This window comes from Cynoglossus semilaevis, chromosome 1 (genome assembly GCF_000523025.1).
Source record: "Cynoglossus semilaevis isolate Cse_v1.0 chromosome 1, Cse_v1.0, whole genome shotgun sequence".
Classification (NCBI taxonomy): Eukaryota; Metazoa; Chordata; class Actinopteri; order Pleuronectiformes; family Cynoglossidae; genus Cynoglossus; species Cynoglossus semilaevis.
Window position 1 is genome coordinate 28,241,983 of NC_024307.1, and position 23,195 is coordinate 28,265,177.

At 41.4% G+C, this 23,195-nt stretch overlaps 3 protein-coding genes and 1 long non-coding RNA gene across 6 annotated transcripts; 2 read left to right on the top strand and 2 right to left on the bottom strand.

Annotated features, from left to right (window-relative positions):
- The first annotated feature begins 455 nt into the window (after positions 1-455).
- Positions 456-4,409, top strand: LOC103389203 (uncharacterized). 2 transcript variants are annotated; one of them, XM_025054356.1, is made up of 3 exons: positions 456-2,492; positions 2,574-2,954; positions 3,154-4,409. In XM_025054356.1, the coding sequence occupies exons 1-3, from the start codon at positions 2,444-2,446 to the stop codon at positions 3,528-3,530; spliced, it is 807 nt and encodes a 268-aa protein (XP_024910124.1). In that variant the 5' UTR covers positions 456-2,443; the 3' UTR covers positions 3,531-4,409. The 2 variants fall into 2 exon arrangements, with proteins under 2 accessions (XP_024910124.1, XP_024910128.1); XM_025054360.1 differs by having other exon boundaries at positions 3,157-4,409.
- On the bottom strand, positions 4,392-8,716 carry LOC103389179 (uncharacterized). Of its 2 annotated transcripts, none has more exons than XM_008324500.2 (10): positions 8,579-8,716; positions 7,945-8,013; positions 7,638-7,783; positions 7,219-7,348; positions 6,578-6,610; positions 6,170-6,249; positions 5,986-6,079; positions 5,521-5,646; positions 5,271-5,426; positions 4,392-5,143 (listed from the first exon to the last, which is right to left on the bottom strand). In XM_008324500.2, the coding sequence occupies exons 1-10, from the start codon at positions 8,607-8,609 to the stop codon at positions 4,992-4,994; spliced, it is 1,017 nt and encodes a 338-aa protein (XP_008322722.1). In that variant the 5' UTR covers positions 8,610-8,716; the 3' UTR covers positions 4,392-4,991. The 2 variants fall into 2 exon arrangements, with proteins under 2 accessions (XP_008322722.1, XP_008322713.1); XM_008324491.2 differs by having other exon boundaries at positions 5,506-5,646; positions 8,579-8,714.
- LOC107989427 (uncharacterized) lies at positions 5,325-11,088 on the top strand. Its single transcript, XR_001760986.2, has 3 exons — positions 5,325-5,466; positions 5,556-5,663; positions 10,334-11,088. It is a non-coding gene; the product is annotated as an uncharacterized LOC107989427 (long non-coding RNA).
- LOC103389171 (protein FAM160A1-like) lies at positions 9,454-23,142 on the bottom strand. The gene is made up of 19 exons (XM_008324481.3): positions 22,545-23,142; positions 20,668-20,838; positions 19,972-20,164; positions 19,662-19,883; positions 19,053-19,224; positions 18,221-18,332; positions 17,167-17,268; positions 17,033-17,089; positions 16,858-16,944; positions 16,141-16,308; positions 15,973-16,052; positions 15,714-15,889; positions 15,524-15,632; positions 14,310-15,409; positions 13,809-13,990; positions 13,605-13,725; positions 11,725-13,419; positions 10,943-11,062; positions 9,454-9,695 (listed from the first exon to the last, which is right to left on the bottom strand). The coding sequence occupies exons 2-17, from the start codon at positions 20,770-20,772 to the stop codon at positions 13,166-13,168; spliced, it is 3,240 nt and encodes a 1,079-aa protein (XP_008322703.1). The 5' UTR covers positions 20,773-20,838; positions 22,545-23,142; the 3' UTR covers positions 9,454-9,695; positions 10,943-11,062; positions 11,725-13,165.
- Between the last annotated feature and the right edge of the window lie 53 nt (positions 23,143-23,195).

A 23,195-nucleotide genomic window follows, 5' to 3' on the forward strand; every position in this document is an offset into this window, starting at 1 on the left:
CCTCAATAGAAGAGGTCATCAAACCAGAAAGTCGTGTCGTTCAAATGATGCTCATGATTAAAAAAAACTTCAGACATTCTTAAAGGAGATTTGGAGACATACCTGACACTCTTGCTTGACACTCACTCAGGTAATGAACGTAGTTGTCTTTAATAAATGTTTGCTTAGCATTTTGCTTGTTAATTTATTCTCAATAACTGGTAACTTGAACTAGTAAAGGGTGAAATACTAGAAAATATTTGACCAAATTTGATTTGTTTCTTGTTATAGCCTTTTTTATCCTACATTTATGTCTGATTTTTTTAAGTTTAACTGTAACCTGGCAAAGTAAAAGTAATATAAATAATAATTATATTATTCTACCTGTTGTATAGAGTATAAAATCTTTAGTTTTATTGATGCATGGTGAGTGGTGCTTTACAGCATGTCTGTGTCATTGGTGTGGAACCGTGGACCCCGAGGGTTCACCTTGTGGGAAAGATCGAATCCAGGTTAGGGCAGTTGGTCCCTTCCAGTGGACTCACCCCCTGCAGGAAGGTTCAGGGGGGTTGGTACGGTGCAGTGGGATTTGGGTGGTGGTTATAGAGACTGATGCCCCCATGACCTGGTAACAGATAAGCAGGTGAAAATGGATGGATGGATGGATGGATGGATGGATGGTGTCTGAAACACAGATATGTTTTTATCACATACATAAATATATGACATACTTAAAAAAATTGACAGCATTGCTTGTATTGTTTTAGTTGATGGTGCATTTATTTCTTTTTTGATGATGGATTTTACTTTTGTTTGAGTTGCAGAGAATTCGTTTTTCCAAAAATGTTATCAGTTCCAGTTATTAGCAGAATAAAAACCAATAAAATAGTTTAAGCCTCAGTTTAAGATGTTTTTTATTGGCACTTTTGATGGGCATCTCCGTATTCATAGTCACCCGGTTGGAATAAGTGTGTATAGACTGTATAGACTGTATAGACTGTTTACGTACAAATAAGTAAAGACATATTTTTTAAATTGAATTAGTGATTATTTTACTGCTAACAACTTTGAGGGTTATTTCTGTGACTGTTGTTTATACGCAGTTAAAGCAGCACGGAACGCACACACAAACACACACTTTGTTCATTCAAGAAATAGTCACTTCGAACGCAACTGGACAGAGTAGGTTGTTTTTTTGTTGTTGTTGTTGTTTTTTTTAAATTTGTTTCACCTCTCATCCAAGAGGTTTCTTCAGTTCACTTTGCGGTATTATTTTTGGCTACGTGCACACTCCCTCTTTTGTTATGTTGAAGTGTTGAAGTGGAGAAACTGCATTCCGTTCCATTATAGTGTGCCAGTGTTTTCCTGTAACACCACACAATTATTGATGTGACAGCTTCCTTCTGTGTCTGTGGATCAGGGCAGGACTGATACAGACTGGATGGAGTCATGTGACTCTTCACTCATATCTGCCCAGACTTCAGCTCATTATACGTTATAGGTGTTTACAGTAGGAACTCCTGTTTAATGACTGTGTCAAAAGAACAGTCCTGACTACAGACACTGTACGGTCATCATGCAACGATCAATGACTGTATATATAAATGATCAATAAGTTCATAAACCAATATTCACTTCATTTCAGATGTGTCTAAATGACCTTTGTAGTCAACCAGGTGTTATTATGCAACGTGAAATTTAGTGTCTAACTACTGGGTGGACTCTCCGACTAATTATTGCTAATTACAGACTGATTATTATGAAATTAAAAAAAAAAAGTACAACACCAGGAGTCTTCACACTTCTGGGTAAACTCACAACCTGGTGTAAACTGGAAATCTCAGAAATGTAGCAAGGTTGACTTGCAGTCAGGGCTAGATTATGAAATATGTCTCATTTGATGGTTTGATGGTTGAGGGGGAAAAATCACTAGTAAAAGTTAAAAAAAAAAGTAAAATTCAAAGACAGTATTTTTCCTACACAAATGTTTTAAATGTTAAATCCTTTTAAATCAATCAATCAATTTTTATGTATAGAGACACAGTTAAATATAAAAAGATAAAACAGTGGTAAACACCCCCTGCTCTTATAGACCCTCGCATCAGATGAGGAACAACCTCCCAAGAAAAACCTCTAGTGGGGTAAAAAACAGGAAGAAACCTCAGGGAGGGAGACAGAGGAGGGGATCTTCACCCAGGACGGGCAGGTGGGCAGTAGCAAAAACAATCTACAGACATTATTTACAGTTCCACTTTCAATATACAGACACAGATAATAGCAGCAAAGGTGGAGGCGGGAGTATGGAGGGGGTCCTGATCCAGTACAGCATCCATGGGGTCTAGGAGGGGAGGAAGCACACAGAGACTCCGAGGACCCTCGTGGTGATGTTTGACTACATGGTGATGTTAAACGGAAGGTGAAACATTTCTAATTCTCCAATTTTGGTTCTCTTCACAGGGATAAGATGTTCACCTCAATCCTGCTGTTGCTCGTCCGCATCCCCTTCATCTATGGTTTGTTTGTTTGTTTGCTTACTTTATCAAGCATCCATAAACAAAAGCCACATATCTCTGAATCGTTGGTCTCTTCCACAGGGACGTTTGTGGTAAATGTCTCACAGAGCTCCTATGAGGTGGAGGAAAACAGCAACGTGACTCTAGAGTGGAGGTTCCCACCAGACACCGTCAGCTCTACTCATGGCCTTTTCATCCTTTGTGCCATGATCAGTGGCACTGGAGATAGGAAAGGGAAAACCCTGTATCAACTCTACGCAGGAGTCGAGGAGCTGGAGTCTCAGGACCAGCAGTTCTTGGGACGTGTCCAGTGTGAAACCGGTGTCCTGCTTGAGGGACTGATGAGGCTTCATTTGTCCGGAGTCAGAACACAGGACTCGGGCTTGTACCACTGTGAGGTCAACACCCACACTGATGGGGACCACGCCCAGTGTCAAGTCAAAGTCAAAGCCAGTGACGTGGGTGAGTTCTGAGGCCGCTCTCATCTCTAAGGATCGTTCAGCTCCTGTGTTGTCCACAACCTTCTGCCCCATCAGTACATTTAGATATTTGAACCTGTCATTGTGCAGTTCCCTTTGTAAAGCTCAAAAAATTGATGTTCTTTGTGTTGTACAGAAAAGTGAAACATGTTCCTGAAGTCATTTTCTGTTCTTCATCACAGCAGCAAACCCTGCACCCACTCCTGAGGATCCCACTCTGGATTTTGGACCAGACTGTGTGAGGAGGATTGGCCTGTACCTCTCAGTACTGATAGCAGTTATCATAGTTACAGTAACATTAGTGCTGCTGTGCCTGTACTGCTGCTGCTGCTGCTGCTCCTACCAACAAAACACTGACAAATGTACCACAGACTCAGAACGATATCTGACCCATTCTGAACTCATTTCTAAACTCCATTTCCCAGAGAAAACATCCTCCTTCTTTTCTGACATACATCTTCTCTCAAATACAATCTGTCCTTTGAGCTCACACACCCCAACACCTTTATTGCTGATAAATGTCAAGAGAAATGATGGAAGAAGGATAAGGGGTATTTGAGAGACTTGTAATCATCTGTAGGGAGATTGAAGTATTTATTTCATATTGAAAGAACATAGGTCAGTCCACTGGAAGATACCAACCCTCCTAACTGGGATTCTAACTTGCCCAGGAGGTGAACCCTGGGGTTCTACACCAGTGACACAGACATGGCCTCTGGGCCAAAGCGCCACAATGCGCATACAGTACATATACATAACCATATATACATAACCATATATATACACCTGCCCATTCATACCTACCTACTGTGCTACCAGACACCTCCCTCATCCATGTACCTCTTGACAGTAATGTATCTCTTTTTAAACTGACTCATGTTTGGACAGTGCTTCAGCTCCATGGTAAAGCTGTCCCATAGTCTCACCTCACTAACTGAGACACAAAAACCCTTCCTTGTTGTGAGAATTACAGTTAAATTAAAGTTTATTTTCCCCTTTAGGTTATAACTCCCCTCATGAATACTGAATGATTTCTGGAGGCTTATTGGCAACAGACTGTTCTCAGCTGGTGGTGTTTGATAATTCACAAGGTCTGGAAATGTTAGTAATCTGGTCTGAAGAAATGGATGAATTTGTGTGTTCCTGGTAGCCGACATTGTAGGTACTGGTACTGATAATCTGGGTCAGCACTGCTCTAGAACCATGACCCTCATCTGCTCTGGGTCTTCCCCCTGTGAGTGGACTCAGGACCCGTTTCAGTGATTGTTCTGAAGTCTCAGAAAGGAGGGATCGGGTCCAGAGTCACTTCCTTTCTCTTCTGTATGTTTTAACTCTAACTTTATATTACTATGAAACATGTATTTGCACTAATTGAAATGTGAGCTGTGTTTGAAAGAGAAGGGACATCAAAACAATAAACAAAAATGGAGATGTTTTATTCAAGGTCTACCTTTACATTTACCAAAAAGTTATGGATGATTTAAGTACTGCTTTTGAATGTTCGTCTTCAAAACATTGAAGTCACAACCCCCGGCCCACAGGTGGCGATATAAGCCGCACTGCAAAGTTTTGGCCAATCAGAACTGAAGACATACATCACTTCCTGTTTTAGGATGTAAACAGTTGCCTTTGTACATATATGGACTAGCTTTACTTTAGCATCTTAAATTGACTTTTACCTGTGTTTAGAGATATTTTAAAATGTATTTTGAATCAACAGTTTAGTTTTTGAGCGCTAACTGAAGATAGTTTTTGTTTTGGTTCAGGGAATCCCAGGGTTTTTGTTTGCTATCATCTTGATTACATTTTCTCTATATTTATTATATTAATACATTGTATGTCCCTTTAATATATATTTTTTAAATGTCAAATTAGATAGGTCAAAGTTAAGCAAAATTAAAGCCATTGTCGGCTAACCTTTAGACATGTATTGATAGTTTTAGGATAAGTGCAACCATAAATAAATGTGTTTTTAATTAGCCAATAGAATATAGTCCCAACTTCTCTGCTCCTTTTCTTGCTATGATGAGGAAGACGAGGACGAGGAGTGGAAGGAGAAAGGTGACAGAGGGAGAACAGAGTTGGAGGAAGGTTCTGGAGAAACAAGGAGCTGATCACACCACGCCGGCTCATCCAGGTTAATCTCAACAAACAGGTCATGGCAGCAACCAGCTGAAAACAGAGCCAAGGAGGCAGTTAGCTGCTGAGCTTTTGGTATTTAATGTTCACAGAAAAACGAAGCAGGCGGTGGTACCGATTTGTTTTAGGATCAGTTCTTGTGTTTTGTGTGCAGACCTACTTGGGTTGTTGTTGTTCTCGTTCTGCTGCTCAGTTCCATCCAGGAACTGTTTTTCACTCTTCTCTGAGCCTGATGATTCCCTGGACAACTTTCCTTTGTCAGGGACCGGTCCGGTGTCTGAGGACGTGTCTCGTCTGTTCTCGTCAGGATGTTCCTCTGAAACCGAGCGCAGTAACCGAACAGCATGAATAATCACGTTAGCAAAGAACGTTCCTGTTTCTGTCCTGATTCTTACTTTCACTCCCGGCACCTTGGTTTGATTTGGTTGTGTTTTCTCCCATCAAGTCTTTCTCATGTGCCTGTGAACTGGTACCGTTGGCTGTTGGACCAGGGGGTTGGTCGCTGGTGCTGACTTCACCTTTCAGGGAAGGTCGATCTGAAATACACAAACGGGTAAGTTTTTTTATTTTGCTTAGATTTTCATGAAGTAACTTTGAGTTTTATTTTAGCTGCTATACGGCATTGAACCTCCTACGACTACACTTACTTTGTCTTTTGGCAAACTTTTCGTTGCTGTGCTATATTTGTTTTTGGTTTTTTTGTTTTGTTTCAGTTACACTGTTGTCTAATTTTGTTGAATTTTGTCTAACTGTGAGCAGATTCACGCAGTGGTTTGGACCAACTTTACTGGCTGTCCATGTTTCACAGATGACTTAAAAGCCCCTGTCCTCATGTGAATTTAAAGGTTGAATCCAAGGTTTTATGAGACACAAACCCATATCATCCAGGTAGACTGGTTCAAAGCTTCCAGTGTGTTGGATGAACTGATTGTTGACAGGAGCATCAAAACGACAGTCAAATGAGTAGGTCTGAAAAATGAAATGAGAAGATAAATGCAGGTTCAATATAGAAAAGCAAATAGTTAGATCTACTGTTAGCCTTCACGTGTTTTTTTTTACCCTGGAAACTCTCCTGAGATGGAAGAGAATGAAACACAGAACGCAGATCACAAATATGATGAAGACCAGGAGGATGTAGGCTGCAACAAAGACAAAGCACATGTGACGATTGTGTGAGTTTTGTGGTCCATATCTCCCGTGGGTGACATACCAATCACACCAAAACCTAAATCTTACAATAAAGAATACATTTAAGATTATTCATGATCTCAAGGTCCAGATTCTTCTGCTCCAGAATTAAATAGTTTTCTTGAGTTAGAGGTAAAAAAAAAAAAAAGAAGAAGAGAAGTTTTGAATTGAGGAGCATGTTCAGTTCTTGGATTCTCAGGAACACGCCATCGTCTGAAGGACCAGAACACAGTCACCTTTCATACAATAAATTCATATGAGAGCAAATTGTGTTCTTACCCCACACTGAATCTCCCTGGTCCTCAATATTCACTAAAGAAGCAGGACAGAAAGAGACAAGTCAACTTTTCAACATCTGAAAACAAAAAAAAAAATTTGCTTTTCTGATTAAAGTAGTGTTTGTAGTATTATAGTAGTGTTTGTAGTATCATAGTAGTGTTTGAAGTATAGGGTTAGGGTATTATATAGGGATATATGAGTGTTTCTGTGTAGATTACATCCTTTTCTAGATACTGATTTACTCTCTAATCTTCTGTTAGATGCGGGACAGCACTACCTAGAGGCTATTTCTTTTTACTGCAGCTGAATTGTGTTTAGTTCTCAATTCAAAAACAAACTGGAGAGACTGATCAACACGTAGAACAAAATGTTCGTATATTTTAAAATGATACATTTTATATATTTCAGTGGGGTGTGTTTCTTTCCCGTCTGCTGCGCCTGTTGGGCTGCAGCAGTCAGAGAGTGTGTTCTAGTTGTGGTTTGACTGACAGGAAGAACAACAACGTGTGAAGCCAGTGTTTGAACAGGAGTCGCAGTAGATGTTGTCGTCACAGACAGAGTGACAAGAAACTGACTTCGAGTGGTGTGAATGTCAAAGATCAAAGATCAGTATAAAAGTCGGACTGCTTATTTCGTTGTACCTGGTGTTGACGGTGGGCGCTCTGTCGTCACCATGGAAACTGTGGTGGCGACTCTGCCACCGTGTTCCCTTGCGTCAGATGTCAGAGTGCTGGTGCCATTGTCGTCTTCTTCTGCTGCATCAACTGTGGTCTGTGAAGACACAAACTCTTTAACCAACATGATGAGACGTTACATGGCTGATGATAAACTACAAAAGCTGTAAAAACAGTCCAAATAATTAAAAGAAAGCTAAGAAATGACCCATTGTATATACCTACAAATTAGCCAAACAACACAAAAATATATAATATATATAATAAGAGTTTTAAATGATCCAAATGAGACCGAAAACTCCTAACTGAGAAGCTCAGTGATGTTAGACATGAAACGGAAGCTAACTGAATTTGATTATTTTTTTAATTTTACTCTGGTTTCTTACATTATTCAACATCATGGACAAGTCTGTCCCATTCACTGATTCTGGGAACGTTGGAGCAGGCAGCGGTAGTTCGTTGGAGGCATTTTTGTCTGTTTCCTGTAAAGGTGGCGTAAATGAGGACAAGAGTGTCCATTCCACAGGAGCGTCTGTGTTGACAGAGAAAACAGAATATCAAACTTTGGACTGAAGGACCAAAGGACAAAAGTTTACACAGCGAAGGTGAGGAGGAGAGCGGACAGACAGAAGACACCAGAACAGTGTTGAGATGTACTACAACATGAAGGAAGAGTGTAGAACACTGAGGTACCATCTGTCCTGTTGTTTTGTGTTGATGGACTTTGGTCTTGACCTTCACAGACCCATGGAATGGCTAGAACTAAAAAAAAAGAATGAGGTTTAGGAAAAAACAAAAGTGTTAGAAACGATCCTTCGACTTCTCAGCCGGTACTTTGTCCTATCTTGGTTCTTTCTTGACACATGCAAGTGTGTGATCTGACAAGAACAGGACAAAGTACCATCTTGTCTTAATTTGAGAGGAACCTTGGTCATGATATGAGTAGACTGTTGGTTTAAATTAAGAGGATCCCTGGTCTTGGTCTTGGCCTTGGTGAAGGCCTGCTTTTGGTCTGAGTACCAGCCTGGTTTGGTTCCTAATACTAGTTTCGATTTGATTATAATCCTATCTTCAGAACCCCTGATCTTGTTTGTTGTAAAATCAGGTTTTGATTTAATCATACTTCCCAAATAAACAAACAAACAGTTTGGGGACTATATTAAAGGAGAAAGAGAAGAACCTTCTGGAACTTCTCTTGAAACTGTTCGACTAATCTCAGGAACCTTCAACAAAAAACAGTCGTGGTTGGCGTGTTTCATCTTCTTTTAGTTTATAAAAATGTACATTTCTTTGGAATTCTTCTTAATAATCATCGTCTAGAACTCACCAAGGAAGACATGACTCCACCTCAGCGTCATCGTGTTCCAGACCCTCGCTTCTCCAACTCAAAGTTAGACCTCATCTACTGTTCACTTTCTTCTTGTCGTTCTCTCTCTCTCTCTCTCTCTCTCTCTCTCTCTCTCCCTCCCTCAGTCTCTCCTCCTCCTCCTCATAATTGTTTTTTCTTAATCTCTCTCTCTCTCTCTCTCCCTCAGTACCTCCTCCTCCTCCTCATTTGCTCTCTTTTTTCTGCATCCTGTCTCTCTACCTTTGTGCAGCTGAAAACAGTATGACAGTGTTAGTGTTAGTCAAGCAGAATGATGGAAAAGCTGGTTTGGGGTTTGTTGTGATTTTATTTAGTCCTGGTCTTGGTTCTGTTTTATTTCTATTCTGGTTTCTCTTGGTCTGCAGCAGGTCTCTGTTAGTTCAGGTTCATGTCTTCACCAATCCTAGGTCTGATCCTGGTTAGGTTCATTTGTTGTGGTTTTAGTTTAGGTCCGTGTCCAGGACCAAAAAGAACCTACAGGTTAGTTCACTTTTCCCACTGGTTGATAGTTCTGACTTCAGCTATCTCAGAGCTAGACTCAGTTCTCGTCTCAGTCTACAGTAACTTCCTGTTTGTATCGTCACTAACCCTCCCCCCTCTGTGTCTCTATGTACCTTGTGCGATGATTCAATCTCTGACCACAGAACCACAGCTTCATGACAGCCCAGGATGCTGCAGTTACACTTGTACAATTCAGGCACTGTTTTAAAACCGGCTTCAGAGGAGCTGAACGTTAGATGTTTCTTCTCGTTGTCTCTTTTCTTTCACAACTAAAAAAGTTAATGTTCTGTTCTCGTGCCACAATTATCAAAGCAAATAAAGTAAAAATTCCAGAATTCTTCTTTAAACTCATTTTATTATTCTACACATTTCCATCAGATTGTATGTAGTATGTATATGTTTGTAGTCATAATGCAGTCACCTTGGAATGAGAAACTGATACAGAAACACTGATTTAAGTGCTACAATAGAGCCGAAATGTGCAAGACAAGGAGACTGTAGAGCAGACAGGGGGCGCTGTGGTGAACGGAGAGGAAGAAGTATGAGGATGGTATGGTGGAGTCACGGGTGTCCTTCCCTGTAGATGGAAAGGTCAAACATTTTAAGTTGTGTCCAGGTGTCTACATGTTACCTAAAAATGAAAATATAACCAAATCTTCTTAAAGTGACCATCCCTAAAGATAAGAAAATCTCATACAAACTATTTAAAAAAAGAAATCCCAGTGTAACCATCAACATTTGAAGACATAAAAATATGAGATAAATATATTAAAGTAGTTAAAGTAAGCCTGAAAGACAAATGTCAGACATGGGAAACTAAAGGTTTGTGAAAAGGTTGTTAAAACCGTATTGTAAATTAGGATAAATACATCAATTTAAATAGTTTAAAACAATAATAATAATGTCATCCCAGTCATATACACTATACCGCCAAGAGTATTCACTCACCTGCCTTGACTTGGCATATAAACACAGTGGCACACCATTCTTAAACCACAGGCCGGGGTGTGACATCAGTCAACCTCTATAGCTGTAACAGCACCTCCGTCTGGGAAGGCTGTCTACAGGGGATTTTTGACCATTCTTCCAAAAGCACATTTGTGAGGTCACACATACTGATGTTGGACAGAGGACCTGCCTGGGTAGAGGCCAGGACTCTGAGCAGGCCAGTCCACTCTCTAATCCGTTGTTTCCCATTGTTTCCATGTCTTTAAGGACCCTGTTTGTCATGTTGGAACAGAAAGGGGACATCTGGGACTCGACCATCGGATGCTGTCTCCACTGTTCTAGAGTCACGACTGGACTTGTTGCACCTATCACCTTGTGGCATCCTATCACAGTACCACTGTACCTGGAGTTCACTGAGCTCCTGAGAGCGACCCATTTTTTTCACAAATATTTGCAGGAACAGTGGTCATGCTTAGGTGTTTGTAGGTGTTTTATACACCTTTTATTTACCTGTGGCCATGGAAATGATTGGGAAACCTGATATCAATTATTTGGATGGGTGAGTGAATAACTTTGGCAATATAGTGTCTTGGATGATGGACATGTTTACAATTATTAAAAAAAAAAAAAAAACAATATTTATATATAGTATAGTTCAGAAAAGTCCCAAAGTTAACTAAAAGTGGTGCAAAATTATAAAATATGAATAAGAATAATAAGAATAAAATAAATGTTTATTTAACTTTTTTTCAAAAGTCAGTTAAATGATGACATTAATGTTTGTTAAAAGTAAATGAAATGTTGTGTTTAGGGTAAAGAGTTTTCATTCTTATCTTCATCCTTCACATGATGACCATCCTTTAGTTCACACTTTACCTGAAGAGAAGTTAAAGTACTGATTGTCTCCGCTGCCCTGATTGTCGTCACTCTCTAGCCATAAATCTTCATCGTCCAAGTCAATAGGTGTCTTCAACAAGCTATCAGCGACCCCTAAAGCTTTTTATAAAAAAGAATTGGAAACGGAGAAAGGATTTGTGTGTGAAATGTTTGACTCTGTAACCAGCTTGGCACCTTAGCACAAGATAGAAAGAAGTCACGTGAACATAAACATTAACTGCCATCAGTAAAAGGAATTAGAGAAATTAAGAAGCTAAGAACTAGCCATAAAACAGACAGCTATAACTAACCTTAACGCTAAGCCTTATTTAAGGTATTCAAGCATGTACAGTACATAAAAACACTTAGCAGTTAGTGGACAAATGCAACAAAGTATAGTCTGGACACAGGTATGTCTCAGCCTAAAACATGAGAAATTTATCAAAACCAATGATGGCGTTAGTCAACAGTTAGGATACAGCAGAAAATATTTTACCGTCTGTTGTTTTTTAAAACCAAAAGGCAAAAAAGGAAGGATATTATTTTATCATTGACTCAGTCAAAAAGTTGTTTACAGTAACAGGAAGTCAGTCAGCTAAGCCGTTAACATCTTCTGACTTTTTATCCAGTGCCACAGAATAAATGGATGTCTGTGTCATTCACTGCCATCTTAAAGCATTAGCGTAGCATGTGTAGCTTCACTGATGTTAACAAGTGTAGTGGAGATTCTTCCAGTCTAGGGATCATGTCATCTCATGTGTGACCTAAACCCAAAGACTTACCCAGTGACCACAGCAGCAGGAAGACCGCAATCATCATCATCAGCTTCATCATGTACTGGGAGTCTTCACCTTCTCCAGACTATCACTGATTTCCGCAGCTGTCAGCAGGTAACTTCTCTACATCTAACTCCTCAATTACTCTGCTCATTGAGACAGGAACTGTCTGAAACCACACACAGATGTCACAACGTCATCAGCTCGTCTCCTCATACAGTACAACAGTATGACAGTAAAAATTTGGCTAAAGCACAGAAAACTCTACATCTACAAAAACAACAAATAAAATCAAGGAAACAAATACAAGGGCAGTAGATTTTGCATCAGTAAAAAGAAATAGTCAAAACTCTAAAGTCAGCTGAAGATTGTCCTAAACAATAAAAGTTAATGCTAAAAGGTTAGCCCAAAAAAACAGAGGGATTTCTGCTAAAATGTGGCTTTAACCAGCAGTCAATAAAATGGCTTCAGTTCTGTTGAAGTTACTAATTCAAAAAGCTGGGCACGTGTTACATAAGTTAGCCATAAACATGACTCCCAGATGTACTGTTGAATTTGAATTACATCAGTATTAGCTTAAAGTGAGGCAACCAAGAAAAAGTTCACGTACTTCAAATCTGCCAGGTCCAAAAGATTAATCTCAACATTTGCTAAAATAGACGGAAAATAGTGGGGGCAGGTTTGATTTTATATGAACTTTAAACCTAAGAAAAAATAGCAATAGCTGCAAGATCCGATACTTGATCCGGGACCAGGGAAACTCATTTGATTCATCCCATGTCTAACATGTGTTGCAATGACAATAAAGAACCTCGAGTCCTTAAAGTATCAAGTTAGCCAGTACACTAAAATACATGGCTGATACACTAAGTATTAAAATGTGAACCTTTAGAAAAGTATATAAGAAGGGACACGGACAGAACTCTGAATAATGAAACTTTATTAGTATTTTCTTTTCTTAAAAAAAAAACAACAAAACCTTCTCACATTTAGGTTCCCTAAAGAAAAATATCAACTCACCATGTGTTAACCACCAGGTGGCGACATTGATCATTAATTCATGTTAGTTTGTTTTATTAAAGGGCAGAACATTGGGAACAAACGATGAGGTTCTGTATACAACTGAGGTGTGTCGGGATGTTATCAATAAGGGAAATTAAATATTATATCAACTGTTATTTTATGACATTAAAGCCTAAAATAAATTAAAAAGTCTGGTATAAATATCAGAAACCAAGAGGAAAACTATCCAGTGAACATTTAAAAGTTTCATTGCTGGGCTACAGTGTACTTACACACATCCATGAATATAAGGACCAAATATTCTGTTTACAATCTGTTCACACTCAACGGGTCAAGCATTAGAAATACCACTGCTGATAAACTGCTTCAGTATAGGATGTAAATCTTTGTTATATGGTTCTGGACGCTCCACCTCATTCCTTCCTTAATAACTGATTTGTGGTTCTGGTTCCTCCTCGTCAGGACAGTCCGAGGCGATGCTGTGCTCCTGAGCCACGCCTGCCAGCTCTTTCAGGAACTCTGCGTAAAGCACAATGGCAAACACTCGGCTCTTGGCATGCTGTGGGATCTGAGGGCAGGGTGGCACGACAGCAGGAGGAGGAGTCAGAACGCTCCTCACAGTACCGTTGGGAAGACGCTGCTCCAGCAGTACGTCACCAGCATGAGACTCCACTGACTCTGAGGAAGACAGGTGGAAGGTCCATTAGCAGGATCTCACTTCAGTGTCCTGAGCTTTTCACAAATGCAATAAGGTGTTGTGTATTCAAAGAACATGGAGTCAGCTGGAGGTGGGGACTCATTGAAACTCATCTACAGGTGGATGCAGGTACTGGTTCTGAGGGTGTTGTTGGATGTTCATTAACCTCTGAACTTGCTGTCCTGGTCTTTGGCCAACAAGAACCTCCAGGCCTGAGTGACCAAGGCTGGAAAGTCTGGTCTGGCTGAAACATAGCGTTCAATCTGAGCATGAACCGACAGCAACACCTGCAGAGACACAGACAGGTCCTAAGTCAGTCCTCGCCCTGGACTAAAGATTACAAACTGACTCAGGCCAGTGTGGTCTGTACCTGGTACAGTGTCCGTACGTTGGGCTGACTGTTAGCTGTGTCCGTGTCTAACAGGAAGGATCGCAGCAGAGGTTGTGGGTACGATGCCAGCTGTGCCAGGATGCCCGTCAACAATAGGTTAACAGCAATGGAGTTTTCCAGAAGGTTCTCAAGCCGGGACAACAGGACACTGATGAATGGACCTGGAATGTGTGTCAGTCAGGTTGTGTTCATCAGTCAACAATAGAAAAAAAACAGGAGCTACAAAGGTTAGTGGCTTTTCTTAATTTGTGCACACAGTGGACAACCTCTCTAGTCAAAGATGTCTTTCCCCTAGCCTAGCTTAGCCTTTACACTGGACAAGTTTCAGTGTTCCATATATGTGTCCTAAATTTAGGATACTGGGTTTGAGCCTTGGATTATTGTCTGAGGAATTCTTCATCTAAATGTGAGAACTCTAAGGAGCCAACACTCAGTGATACCTGTGGACCAGGTCTCCATTTGAATAACATGTGAACCCACCTGTCAAAGGAACCTCATGTCTCCTTATCATCTCTCCTTCTTCTTCTTCTTCTTCTTCTATCAGTGCATCTTCCTTGTCTTCATCTGAGGACCAGCTGACAAAAGCTTCTTCACCAAGACCTTCGTCCTCTTCCTCCAGTTTTTGCCGTAAAGCTCTAACCCGCCGTCTGAACGAAGAGATGTCATTGGCATTGTCATCCAAGTCTGGATCCACTCCGAGGGACAGCATGAGTTCCTGGTACTGGCACAGAAAAGTGTTTCTGGTTGAATGTAGCTCAGATTTAGCTGAGCTGTTGGATAACGCAGGGTTTAACAGTAAATGCTGACTGTTGTGATGTCCGTGCTTTTGGTATAAGAAATTATTTGATTTTATAAAGTTCCTCGGTGCAAAACTTTCCTTTAAAAACTGCTTATCTTTGCCAGCATCATCACATATGTTGATGATGTGAGCGTTTGTATCAAGGCTGACCAAAACATTGTTCTTCTCCTCCCCATCCTCCTTTTCTACATCATCGCTCCTTCGCCACATAATGTTGTTAACTGACTCCTTGACTGATTTATGTGTTTTTGTAAGCATCCTCGTAATCGTCGACGTTATCTGTTGACTATCCTGTTGACTCTGTGACATCTGCTCCAAAATGACCACTTTTGTGTCCTTCTTTGCAACAAGATCATAGACCAGAACGTCATCCTGAAACTCTGATTCCTCTACGTATGAGCCACAGACCAGCTTGATAGCATTGCGCTGCATTTCTTGGATGTGCTGCGGAGGTAGGTGAGGATGAAGTTCTTGCCCAAACGTAACCCCATTGCCATTTACTAGTGTGTGGTTTACAGTTAAAGAAGGAGCTGGATCTTCATCTGTGAAGATGTCGTCCCACTCCAGCTCCAGAGCAGAACTCGTTCTTCCTGTGTGGTTTCCTGTGGACATGGTATCAGATGAAGAGGTTGGTGTGGGGGGTGGAGTCATGACCAAAGAGCAGATGGAGTCCCTCTTCAGTCGTAGTATGATTTCTTCTTCATCTTCTGGTGGGTCAGCTAGGTATCCTTCAGGCGGAGGTTTGACCCCATCATATGGAGCAGACCAGAGTCGACAGGCCCTGAGGGAGGAATTAAAAAAACATTCCAAAAGAAGACGGAAGATGACTCTTTTGCAGCAGAATGCTTCAACATTTTTAATATTTTCAAAGAGACAAAATATCAGACAAACTAACCTTTGTGAGACGGTGATGGCCTGACGTGCATCACAAAGGTAGTGATGATAGTTGACATTGGACAGGAGGTCTGAACCTCGACAGTAACCAACACTATCTGATATTAAGTCTGAAAAGACAGGATGGTTTGTGTTAGCTCTCACAGCTGGTTAGCTCTCACAGTCTGCTCTACGTTGGAGTGGATAGTCACCTGATCCTTTTGGCCAGTGGATGTGGTCAGAGTTCAAGTCGGTGCTCTGGCTGTACGAAGGTGAAAACAGTGAAGGTATGAGAAGAAGAAAGGTGGCAGCACTGGTGGAGTAGCAGTCCCTCTGATGTAAGGTGCAGCGCTGCTTCCTGCTCAGGTGGCTGCAGGGAATCAGGTACCTGTAAACACGAGGACACTTCCTACTGAGTCTCAGCCCAGTGGTCACAGCGGAGCAGACACCTTGGTTTGACCTAACTCTGACCTGAACACAAGCTGCAGCATCACATCCTCACAGAACAGACCAATCAGAGTCCGAAACAGAGCCAGCGACACCGTACCTAACTGAAGGACACCACAGAGGAGCTGAGGTCATAGAACTGACTCAAATGTTACATCATCAGAACATCCTTTCAGCACAGACGGGTATTACCTGGAAAGGTGTGTTAACTCTGCTGACTAATGTGTCCAGGATGTGCACGTTATCATGAGTGTGCAGCAGGATGAAGGACAGGAAGGTCTGGAGGAGGGCGGGCTCTGTGATGGAGCGCAGGAACAGGTCAAGGTACGCAGTGGTGGTCATCACCTCCTCCAGCGTCAGCTTAAACAGAAACAGAAACAGTTCACCTGCAAACATCAGTGGTTTGGCAGTTTTTGAAGAACTATAAAGAATTTAGAAAATCTCAAACAGCATTCAAAGGGTCTTGATAGGTTTTCAAATGGTTTGAAGATTCTTAAATATTTCAGATTCAGAAAGTGTGTAATGTTTTGAAGAACAGTGAAGATCCTTAGGTCTCAGATTCTAAAATAATTTAGATTTAAAATAGGTTTTTGGCGATGAGGATCCAACCTCTCTACTCTCTTCGTAGTGGGTGAAAAGATGACACACATGGTCTCTATAAAAACAGCAGATGTTTGATTTAGGAGCATCAGTGAAATGATTATGGTCTGATCTGAAATCACTCTGATTGGTTCCATTTTTAAAAAAAATCAGATAAATGTTTCTGTGCCACATTTAGACAAAAAGGTACTGTAGATCAGGGCGAGTGCTGATAGCAGTGTGAACGTAGTCTGAGTTCCCATTAATGTCAGATGGAGGTTGATTTCTGTCTTTTATCTTCAGTGACATGTGTTAGACGTGCTTCTGTACCTTGTGTAGAGCCGGAGCCAGGACAGGAACCAGGAAACCTTCATGGATGTAGCCCAGCAACTGGGAGCTAATGGAGGGATGAGCCACCTGGGAGAAACAGATAAAGACTGGTGGAGTGAGTGATTGATGCCTGTCTTTGTGCCACCTTCAGGCTGCGCCTGTTTGAGTGGATCACCTTGGTAACAGCACCGCAGAAGTCCAGAGAGTGCAGGAAGTGGACCAGAGCAGGAACCTGGTGACGTGGAAATGTTAGGATTCACTGGTTGGTTTTTAGAACCTCTGATGGTCCTGTGGTGCTGTGGACTATACCTGCTGCCAGTCCGCCTGTTCCAGGAAGTTCCAGTCTTCACTGTAGACCTGGAGTCTGGCTGGAAGAGACGAGTAGAGACCAGACAGACCTGTGGCCAGCACCTGGACATGCACGTGTGGGTGCAGACACACAATGGATGTAACAAAGATCTGACAAACTGTGACTTACCTTGATATTGTTTATGAACCTTATGTTTTATGTTTCTAAATTGATCTAAAAGAAAGCCTTGAAAGGCCTTAGGGAATTATGGGATTCTTTTTGAAGGATCCCTACAAGGTCCCTTAATGCTTTGAAATCTCATAGAATCTTGGAAATCTCGAGGGATTGGATATTGTGAAAGGTCTTAAACACTTTAAGGCTTTACCAGATCTAGAAATGTTAGATTTCTCTCCTTTAAGGTATTTGAAGGACCTCTTGTTTCCGTGGTTTCTCTGTACACATTTGTTGCAATGAAAAAATCCCACAAATCCCTCTGTGTTCCAATAATCCTAGGCTGAATCACTAATCTCTCCTCTGCAAAGAGATTGAGGTCACATGACTACACTGGTTTAAATCACCTTCCTCACACACACACGGACTGGAAACATGCTTGGACTAGAAACACGCAAACATGCAGGAATAGCAGTGACAGAGCCAAAATGGCCGACATATAACCACTTCCTGCTTATAATGTGTAATAGTTAAAACTATTTCCTGCTTATAATGTGTAATAGTTAAATCTATGTTTTTGTCTTTTTGTGTCCGTCCCTGTTCATGTGTCCACCTGTTGTATCATAACCAACATAACACCACTGTGTTCTACTGTCTCTCCATCAGTTGTCTCTGAGGTCCAGCATGAGCTCATCAGACAATGACTGGGAATAACTGGGATACTGAGATTACGATGCAGCCAGATGAGATAAATACACACAGACACGTAGGGTCCATGTGAGACCCAGCTAGTCTGGGACCATGTAGGGACGCCATGTCCACAGATTAAACCTCAGCCCAAAGGAATATTTGAGGTCTAACACAGTGTGTGTGTGTGTGTGGGTGTGAGTGTGTGTGACTCACAGGACAGAAGTATGTGTTGTGGCTGATGTGCTGAGCGACTCGAGGCTCAGACGCCGACAGAGACATGATGAGCAGCAGAGCGTCTCTGGCCTGTTGACCTACAGAACCCTGTCTGAAAAACAGAACCTGTAAAAACCTTAGAGTGGACCACATCTGTACCTGTGTATACCTATGTGTGGACCACATCTGTACCTGTGTGTGTGTTGACCACATCTGTACCTGTGTGTGTAGGTGTGTGTGTTGACCACATCTGTACCTGTGTGTGTGTTGACCACATCTGTACCTGTGTGTGTGTTGACCACATCTGTACCTGTGTGTGTAGGTGTGTGTGTGGACCACATCTGTACCTGTGTATACCTATGTGTGGACCACATCAGTATCTGTGTATACCTATGTGTGGACCACATCAGTATCTGTGTATACCTATGTGTGGACCACATCTGTACCTGTGTATACCTATGTGTGGCCCACATCTGTACCTGTGTATACCTATGTGTGGACCACATCAGTATCTGTGTATACCTATGTGTGGACCACATCAGTATCTGTGTATACCTATGTGTGGACCACATCAGTATCTGTGTATACCTATGTGTGGACCACATCAGTATCTGTGTATACCTATGTGTGGACCACATCAGTATCTGTGTATACCTATGTGTGGACCACATCTGTACCTGTGTGTGTGTTGACCACATCTGTACCTGTGTGTGTAGGTGTGTGTGTTGACCACATCTGTACCTGTGTGTGTGTTGACCACATCTGTACCTGTGTGTGTAGGTGTGTGTGTTGACCACATCTGTACCTGTGTGTGTGTTGACCACATCTGTACCTGTGTTTGTAGGGAATGAGCAGGGAGAAGATCAGGAAATTGGTGGCTCCCTGATCCTCACTCGTGTGGAAAAACAGTTCCAGCACAGAGGAATCCTTGACCAGCGAGACACACAGCTGTTTCAACAGAAGGACGAGCTCTGCCTCCACCACACCCCCGTCACCACCGCTGTCTGCAGAGAGGACTGATGTGAGCTTACCTTCAAACACCCACACACAGACTTTTGAACATCAGGCTTCGCTCTCCTTTAGTCCATAAAGAAAATCAACAATATGACATGACAGCCCACAACCGTGTCTGGTTCACTGCTGCCTCCATCAGGAAGTTTAAATACCACACTTAGTGGGTTCTGTGATTTAGACAACAAGGAGCAGCAGTAGACCAGCAGCTTCAGTGTTAGCATGAGCTAAAATCACTGATTTTCTGTATGGGCTTTGGTGAAGGACAGTAATTTGACACTGATTTTCAGTTCCTGAACTTGAAAGAATCTGTAGAAGAAGTACAGCAGTACTGCAGTGGATCCTTTCAGGAGTTTTGCACCAGGAACGCTGCACCCCTCTTTGCGAATTGTTAATCCTGTCCTTTCATGCTACTGTGGGATCATCTCACCAGCTCCAGGTTCAGCACAGGAGGCGAGCAGCATCATGAGTGGCCTCAGAACTGGCTTGTGGTGAAGCAGTGGCTGTTTGCCCTGAGTCAGAAGCATTTGATACATCCTCAGCTGCTCCAGCTTCATGTCCTCAGTGAACTGCCTCCTCAGACTCCACAGGAACAGCCTCTCCAAAACCCCCTCCAGAACCACAAACTCCAGGATTGGCCCCATGGCTCCACCTGAACTCCAGACATGAAAACATGTTAAAAGAAATGCTGTGACAGCAGGAAGCAGCTGGCGGTGTCACGAGCTTGCAGGTTGGTCGACCTTTCTCCGCCTCCTCCTCCATCAGAAGGAACAGCATGTGTTCCACATAGTTCTGGACGGCACTGGCTTCGTCTGCGGGGATCGGACCGAGGCGAAGGCCTCCAGAGCTGCTGCTGGTGGAGTGACCAGAGAGAAAACTGAACGCTGCCACACTGCTTCGACCTGGTTCATGTTTCTCCAGGATCTTCAGCACCTGCAGTGACGGAGGTTTGATGGAGCACAGAGAGACAGACAGAAAAATGTCAACAAATTCTGTAGCAAGGTTATATTAGTTTGGGATTTTTCATTATAGTATAGTTAAGTTACAGTTTTTTTTTCTCTAATTCAGTAAGTTTTTGCCGGTTACTGGTGAACAACCAACTGTACACAACAACCATAACAGCCCACCAGACATCAGCCTTACGTCCAAAACATGTATAAAGATACTACTGCTGAGGTTAGATGCTATTAGCTTGCCCAGCACAAAGCAGAATAGTTAAAGGCTAATGACAAATTAAATAAATAAATGGACAAAAACAACAGGCATTTTATCTATAATTTTACTTCATGTCAGTTTAATTATGGTTTCTATTTATTCCAGTTATCTATTACATGTATTTCCATAATTATACCATGTTCTGTAGTAGCAGTGGGTTTTTGACCCTGAACTGACTGACCAGTCACTTCCAGTCCTTTCATTCATTCACTCCACAGCACCTGTGTCCAGTGGTTCTTGAAGACGATCATACAGGTTTCTGGATCGACTCCTCTCAGTGTGAGGGACTTCTTCCGGATTCCTCTGAGGACCACTGATGTCATCATCTTAACTTAAGGTGTAGGGGCTACAGGATGATCCTCCTCACTGTGTGTGTATGCGCATCAGCTGGCCTAGAGGGGGCGCACAGACCTCAGAAGATCAGCCTTCTCTAAAGCAACTTCATCTAGCTTTTTTTCTTTCATTTTATCTTATTGCAGAATGAACAGCAAAGGCCCAAACAGGAAACGAGGGTCATCAGCTGCTGCGAGGAAACAGGAAGTGTGTTATGAATACCTTCAAGTCCCACCCTGGGCGTTCCAGGACATTCCAGGAATTTCTAGAGAGACTTCCCAAGCCCTCTATAAAAATCTGGTTAACCAAAATCTTCTTCTGCTGCTGTAGAAACTTCATAGATAAACAAGCCGGTGAGCTGTGTACATGTATCTGAATTATTGGTTTGTATTTTAAAAAGTAAGTAAGAGACAGATCTTCCAGTCCAGGACTAATGAGGTGTGAACAACTGGAAAACAAAATTCTTTGGGTTGAAATAAATTGTACCACACAGGAAAAACAGTGATTTAAGCTCAAAGGGTCACAGGAGCTTCTGGTCCACTGCTGCCCCCTATGGCCAATTCGTGTCACTGTGTCACAAATTTACAAAATTGACATGTAAAAGTGGATTGATATTTCCTGGGATAAGTAATATATGATGCCTGATTTACTCTAGGGACACTGGTGTGGGAGACACACCAATGTCCATAGAGAAAACCTTTTATATAATTATTAATAATAATAATAATAGAGGAATTCAGCTATTTTATTTCATACACACTGGACCTGTTGGGTTGATGCTGCCTCCTGCAGTCACTAAATGACTGCATTGAAATCACTAAAGGAGGCAGCATTGATTTAATGACGTACTGAAATGTAAAAGTATTATTTTTTCTCTATGGACTTTCTTCTTGCAGATTGAGCACTAATTAAAAAGAGGCTTAGTTAATATGTTAATATAAACACGTATAGCTTCTGTATGTGACTTTATGTCACATGCCATCACACTCACTAGGTATCCATCACACACACATGCACACACACACACTGACCTGATTCTGTTTCATTTGAACAGATTAGGGTTTAAATAAATAAATCCTGATGTTGATGTGAATGTGATGAAAATGGTCGTGAGGATGAAGAGTAATCCCTCTGACTAGAGCCTCTGGACATGTCCTCCTCTGTTTGCTCAGTTGTTGTGGCCTCGTAAATGTTCTTATCTTGACTCCATGACCAGCTGCAAGTTTTTTCTCACAGAAATGATGACAATGTTTGCAGATATGGAAATAAACTTTATTTTTTTCCAGTGAAACCACCAGGAATCCCTCACATAAATTGTACTTGGCTAAACACCAGGTGGCGATCAAATGCAGACTCATCTGTGAATGTTAATTGAAACGTTTTGGTCTGGAAAAACAACCTTACTCCCATGAAAAGGGCATGTTCAAGGGTGTATGAGTCTATCAATTATAGCTAACGTTTAGCCACCCGCTGTGCTCATGTTCAACTGCATTCCAGTTCAACTTGTAGATTTTTCTTGTCTAATTTTTAATCTTTTAAAATATTGTTACTAATCTTAATTTATCTTGTGTAATTTTAAGTTACTTAAACTTTATGTTGTTACTGTCTGCTAGCTATCTTGGTCTTACTGATATTGTAACGATTTTTTTTATCCCGGGAAAATTTGAACATTTTTATGACCTCATACTATTTTACAGTGGTGTAAATGTGGATAAAGAGACATAAATATGTATCGATAGATATACAGTATGTGTTACACACTGACCTCTTTCTGCTGGAATGCTCACTCTCTGTAAATGTCGCATTTAAACTCCAATAAAAGTTCCTCGAAAATCCATTGGTCAATAAATATATTTAAACAAACAAAAACAAACAAATTTAACAAACAAAAACAAATCTTGTCCTGAGATTTGTGTCTGTGCTCAGGGTTCATAGCTTTACTGAGCTGTTCTTTTTCTCTCTCAGGCTTTAATCCGCTCAACTGTCGATCAAGCTGCTGCCGGTTGTGACGTCATACTTAGTGTCTCTGCAATTTCCCACTAGAGGTCAGTGTTTGTTTGGTTTTCACGGCAACTGCTCAGCTGTACAGTACTGGACACAGTATTGGCTTCTCTCTGGTGGCAAAGTAATGGAACTACAACGTATGTGAGAACATAGTTATAATATGATTAAAAATGTTGAAGTTTTGTTTTGTTTTTTAAAATAAAGTCGATTTTCGTGATCAAAGACAAACTTTTTTTACATTCACATCTTAAAATCATGCAGCCAACACCAGCCAGTCCAGACCTGAAGAGTAACTGTTTACATTCCAGCTAAGACTTTTTCCTGCTGTAGTTTGGTCTCATCATGATCATGACGTGTTTCCGTGCTGGCTTTGTTAATTTAGTGCATCTCAGTGGTAACCTGGCAGTTACCT

Bases quoted from the DNA above. Each gene is read 5' to 3' on its own strand.
- LOC103389203 (XM_025054356.1), top strand. From the start codon at position 2,444: ATGTTCACCTCAATCCTGCTGTTGCTCGTCCGCATCCCCTTCATCTAT. The intron at 2,493-2,573 runs GTTTGTTTGTTT...TCTCTTCCACAG, and splicing joins CCGCATCCCCTTCATCTATG to GGACGTTTGTGGTAAATGTC. The intron at 2,955-3,153 runs GTGAGTTCTGAG...TCTTCATCACAG, and splicing joins AGTCAAAGCCAGTGACGTGG to CAGCAAACCCTGCACCCACT.
- LOC103389179 (XM_008324491.2), bottom strand. From the start codon at position 8,609: ATGACGCTGAGGTGGAGTCATGTCTTCCTTG. The intron at 6,080-6,169 runs GTAAAAAAAAAC...TTCATTTTTCAG, and splicing joins ATCTCAGGAGAGTTTCCAGG to ACCTACTCATTTGACTGTCG. The intron at 5,427-5,505 runs GTAAGAATCAGG...GCTCGGTTTCAG, and splicing joins CCAAGGTGCCGGGAGTGAAA to AGGAACATCCTGACGAGAAC.
- LOC103389171 (XM_008324481.3), bottom strand. From the start codon at position 20,772: ATGATGACATCAGTGGTCCTCAGAGGAATCCGGAAGAAGTCCCTCACA. The intron at 20,165-20,667 runs GTGCTGTGGAGT...CCGTCACTGCAG, and splicing joins TCAAGAACCACTGGACACAG to GTGCTGAAGATCCTGGAGAA. The intron at 16,053-16,140 runs GTAATACCCGTC...GGTGTCCTTCAG, and splicing joins GAGTTAACACACCTTTCCAG to TTAGGTACGGTGTCGCTGGC.